At 24.1% G+C, this 5,791-nt stretch overlaps 1 protein-coding gene across 1 annotated transcript; it reads left to right on the forward strand.

Moving 5' to 3' along the window:
• Positions 1-2,184: 2,184 nt before the first annotated feature.
• Phum_PHUM004430 (sialin, putative) lies at positions 2,185-4,539 on the forward strand (the record flags this gene model as incomplete). Its single annotated transcript, XM_002422614.1, has 7 exons — positions 2,185-2,295; positions 2,950-3,034; positions 3,105-3,325; positions 3,411-3,566; positions 3,801-3,933; positions 4,015-4,173; positions 4,244-4,539. 7 exons carry the CDS (start codon positions 2,185-2,187, stop codon positions 4,537-4,539), a joined length of 1,161 nt encoding a protein of 386 aa, XP_002422659.1.
• Between the last annotated feature and the right edge of the window lie 1,252 nt (positions 4,540-5,791).

Genomic DNA, 5,791 nt, shown 5'->3' on the forward strand with positions numbered 1-5,791 from the left:
ATTTATACGTTCGATTATTATTATTTAAATGTTTTTTTATTATCATTATTATTATTATTATTGATATAAGTTTTGAATTTTATTAAAAAAGGAAAGAAAATGTCGTCGTCATCGTGCGTTTTAGTAAATTTATTATCGGCTAGAGTTACTTTGGGAATATTAGCTTTTCTTATGTTTTTAGTCACACAAATGATTAGAGTTAATAATTTACATTGCTGTCGTTGGCATGAAACGAAAAACTAAACAACCAGAAATGAAAACTTGAACATCATCATGGTCAACGTTATGCCCATCAAAAGTAACATGTTTTATTAATATTTGTTATTCATTAACCACTAATCAAGTCCAGGTATCGAGAGAATTTAATTTTTTAAGGTTTCCAACGTAAAACAAATAATAATTTTCCTTTCCCCCCATTTTTTTTTTTTTTTATTCCGTGAATTACAATTTTATTCATGAATTTTTTTTTTTTTTAAATTCATATTTAAAATGAAGAATTTGTTAAAATTTACGGCCTGTTTTTGTTTTAAACAATTTTTTTTTTTAAATTGACTAAAAAAAATTTATTAATTTTTATTTATTTTTTAAATGGCTTGTGAAATCGTTTAAAATTTAAAACATTTATCGATAAATATTTTATTTTATTTATTATCTTATCATAAAAAAAAAAAAAAATTTTAAATTAATTTTTTTTTAAATCAAAAGTTTAACAAAAAAAATTGACGACTTTTTTTTTTTTAAACGATCGTACTAATAATAATAATAATAATAATAATAAATAGATAATTTTTTGTTTTATTACTTTTTGTTTTAAATTTTAAAAATTTTATTTCATTTTTATTAATAATAAAAAACAACGTAAAAAAAATTTTTTTTAAAACAAATAATGTGTATTATTATTATTATTATTATTATTATCACTCGTAATCACGACAATATTATTATTATTATTATTATTGGAAATTCGTTCGATTTTTTAAAGTCATTTTTAATAAAAAAAAAAAGAAAAAAATTTCCATGGGTTATTTTAACAAAAGACATTCGTTCATTAATTCAATCAATTTAATTCATTCATTCATTCATTCATTCTTTTTTGAAAAAATGAAATTAATTAAACTATTGTCGAGTCATAAAATAATAATAATAATAATAAAGGGATTCAATCAAATTCGTTTGATATTCAAATTTGTGTGGAAGGAAAATTTTTTTTTTGTTTTATCCCAATTTTAAATGCGAAAATTTTCTTTTAAAAAGAATTAATCTCACTATGTTTACCTTTCGTTATTAAAAATCTTTTTAAAAAAATTAATTACGGAAAAAAACAATAAAAAAAAAAACAAAGAAATTTTTATTTTCTGCCTAAATTTTTCTTTTTTTTTTATCGTTTATTTTTATTAAAATGAATAATAATAACAAATAATAATAATAATAATATTTAATATAAAAAATAATAATAATTTCGATAAGATTCATACTAATAATAAATAAATAAATAAATACATAAAACGTAAACAAAAACTTTTCAATACGTCATTCATTGAATAAACGTGCGATTCGTTAATTTAAAAACGACGACGACGAATTCAAAACGTGGAATTAGACAAAAAAAATTCGATCATTAATTAAATTTAATTAGAAATTATAGAAAAATAATAATAATAATAATTATACTTTTTTTTGTTTTAATTGGTTTCATTGGTTAACGATCGATAAATTTTATTATTATTTGTATCCCATTTGAAACAATTTTTTATTTATATATACATAAATAATAATACTATGTATATACAAAAAATGAATAATAACAATAATAATAATAATAATAATTAATTACGTAATTAAATTTTTTATTAATTAATTACGACTGATAAAAAATTATTTATTTATAAAAATCGTAAAAATAAAAATAAATAAAAATGTGATGATAATAATTTTTTTTTAGAAGAATTATTATTATTATTATTATTATTGTTATAGCTTTTTTTGTTGGGGGGGAAGGGGAGGGGAGGGGAGGAGGCGACGACGAAAAATGTTAAATTTAAATAAATTTTTTTTTGTTTACAGAAAGATTCGACGTGGGACGATAAAAAATTCAGTTTGTTTTTGGGTGCTTTTTATTGGAGTTATTGGATAACGGAACTTCCGGGTGGTATATTGGCAAAAAAATTTGGCGGTAAAAAAATAATGGGGATTTCCGTTTTCATAGCCGGTTTTGTCAATTTATTACTTCCGATCGCTTGCAAGTATCATTATTTACTTGCATCGATGATAAGAGCTGTACAAGGATTGGCACTCGTACGTTACAGTAAGACAAGAGTTTTGCTTTACATTAAATAATAATAATAATAATAAATTATTACCCTTAATTCTTTTTTGTCTCGTTTGTTGTTTGTTTGTTTGTCTGTTTACAAAACAAAATTTTTGTGTATTATTTTGACTGTCTTTTGTTTTCAACGAGTTCAAGGTTTTTTTTTTTTTTTTTAAAGCTTTGAGCTTTTCTTATCATCATTAACTTAATTACTACCTTGTTTAATAAACAAACAATAATAATAATTATGATAATGATAATATTACGTATGAGAAATGTATCGAAAAATGAATTTGTAAAAAAAACTAACAAAATTTTCATTTTAATTTCATTTAATTAAAACTTTCTCGTTATGTAATTAATACTTTCGTAAGATAAACAAACAAAAAAAAAAAAAAAGTAAAAATTCAATCGATAAATTGTTGTTTTGCAACAAACGAGAAACACAAACTTTTCTTGTTTGTCGTTTGTTGTTGTTAGAATCACGTATCCGGTTTTATATTTTATAATTATAAAACTTTATTTAAAAAAAATCTTCCGTTTTTATTTCCTGTACGAATAAAATTCGCGTCGTGGAATTAAAATTTGAAAATAAAAATTAATCGTGTCATTAGAATTAAAAAAAAAAAAATTATTCGCAGGGTGTGACTTGGCCTGTCATGCATTGGCTATCAGCTAGATGGATACCACAAACGGAAAGAAGTAAATTTATGACTTCTTATCACGGTAGGGAGAAAAATGATGATGATGATGATGATGGGTAGCAGTTGATAATATATAAATTTTATCCCGACAGGAGCAGCGATAGGAACGGCAATAACTTATCCCTTAAGTGGTATTATAATAACTCATTACGGTTGGGAATTTGTTTTTTACTTTATCGGTATCATAACACTGATATGGTGCGTCGCATGGTGTCTGTTGGTATACGATTCTCCTAACGAACATCCTCGATTGACCGATAAGGAATCGAAATATTTAAAAGAAAAAATTGGAAATGTCGTCACGCTGGACAAGGTCATATTCCAGGGGAGGGTAGCATAAATAATTATTTAAAAAATTAAAATATTTATTTAATTTTTTTTTTTAATATTAATCATAGAGAAAAGTAACGAAGACGCCATGGAGAGAAATATTAACGTCGAAACCTTTTTGGGCTGTTTTAATGGCGTCACACGCATTAATGTGGGGAACGATAACGTTATCAATGCAAACTCCAACGTATTTTTACGAAGTTCATCAATTGGATATTAAATCCGTAAGTTTTTTGTTATTTAAACAAAACAAAAAAAATTTATTTTTACAATATTTGTGTGTATATATATGTGCGAGGAGATTGATAAGGAAAGGGCTTGAACTTGTTGTTATCAAAAAAAAAATTTATTTCCTGACATTTGTCCTTGTTTTTTTTTTTTTTTTTAAATTTCAAAAAAAGCAAAAAAAATTCGTAGAAAAGGTAACGGTTAACGGTGTAATTTAAATTTTATTACAGACTGGATTCGTATCTGGAATTCCAGAAGTATCAAAATTTTTATTCGCTCTTGTTTTTTCAACGGCCATTGATAAAAGTATAGCAAAGAAAAAATTAAAAATGACGACAGCAAGAAAATTAGCCGTTGTCGTGAGTGAGTAAACATAATAATAATAATAATTAATTTATAAACAAAAATAATAATAATAATAATAATTTTAATATATTTTCAAAGGTGAATTTTTTCCCGCCAATTTGTTAGTCATACTTGGATTTCTAGGATCTTCAAATAAAATTTTAGCAACGATTTTATTAAGTGGTATAAGTCTTTTGGGTGGTGCCAGCACATCGGGTAGTTTAGCAAACGTTGTTGATCTGAGTCCGAATCATGCAGGTTAATTTAAAATTTTCCATTTTCCATTTTCCTTTTTTTAACTTTTTAACTTTTTAACTTTTTTCATTAGGTATACTTTTGGGAATAATAAAAACACTCACTATAATACCAGGAGTCGTGTCACCACTTTTTGTTAATTATTTAAGAGGAGATCATATGTTGGATGGTGGAGACAAATCCGAACAGTGGAAAAACGTTTTCCTACTACTGGCAATCATTTTTATATTTTGTAGTTCTCTTTATGTTATCATGGGCTCTGGAGAAGTACAATACTGGAACGATTTGGATAAAAAAGAAACGGAAGAAGTTGTTTTTCTAGAAGAATGTAAAACAATCCAAGGACAAGAAATGGAAAAAAATATTTAAATTTCTTTCTTTACCATCTGCACAATGTGAAAATTATTATTATTATTATTATTATTTTATTTCACACGACGACTTGCATTGGCTTCGGGAAGTTTTTCTCTCAACTTTCCAACAACAATTAAATGAAACATTGGACAAAATATTGACCACTTCTCTTTATTATTATAGGCTTAACATTAAAGAGTGAAATCAGTTACCATATTGAGTACACTGGGGCATTGACTGGTATGCTTCACAAACTAAGATAATCTTCCATTGAAGGTATCATACCTTGTCAGGTGTATTATACTTGTTGTAAACGAGTCCAGTACTCGTGTGTCTGTGTTTGTGTACAAATGTGTTTGTGCGTATACAACAACAAGTGAATTTTTTTTTTTTTTTTTTAAATTCGTTAAACAAAAAAAAGTGTGCACGTTACGCGCATCGTTACTCATTTGGCGCCATTTTTCTTTAATTTAATTATTGCGAAAAAAAAAAAATTTTTTTTTTAAATGTAATAATCAAATTTGTCGTACGTATTCATCATTCCTATATCTTTATTTATTTATTTTTTAAAATGGCGTTATTTTCTCAGGTTATTTATTATTTTTTAAAAAATATGATTGATTTTTAAATTTAAAAAATTTATATTTAATCGATTAGTAAATTATTATTTATGTTTGTAACGTAATTATTTATTTAATATTATTATTATTATTATTATCGATAAATTATGCACTTTTAGTTTAGTTTATGTTAATATACATATGCAATTTTTTTTAAAAAATATAAATTTATTTATTTAATATTGAAAAACAATTTAAATGATTTTTATTTTTTGGCGCGAAATTTTTTAAATTCACCCGGTGTAAACGGCAAAAATTGTATGGCGTCGAATCGTTTAAATTATTTCCGATAAAATAAAGTAAAATAATTATATTTAATCAATTCGATTAATTATTAAAAAAATTTAAATATATATTTTTTATATTCTAAAATAAAAATGTCGTTTTGTATTGTATTCAAATTGTAAACAACGTGTTTACAATCGATAATTATCATTTAATTGGCGGGAATATATTTAAACCGACAGTTATCTATAACCACGACATTTTTAAATTTCGAACGTTGCGAAACGAATCGAACAAGTTTTTTCCCTTTTCTTATTTATTTATGAGTTTTTCGATGGCAATGTAACAAACGGTTTGCATTTTTTTGTTTGTTTGTTTGTATTGTTTAAATTTTAAACAAACGGAATTATAGGGAATCAAAA

This window comes from Pediculus humanus, genomic scaffold, assembly GCF_000006295.1.
Source record: "Pediculus humanus corporis 1103172107365 genomic scaffold, whole genome shotgun sequence".
Taxonomy (NCBI): domain Eukaryota; kingdom Metazoa; phylum Arthropoda; class Insecta; order Psocodea; family Pediculidae; genus Pediculus; species Pediculus humanus.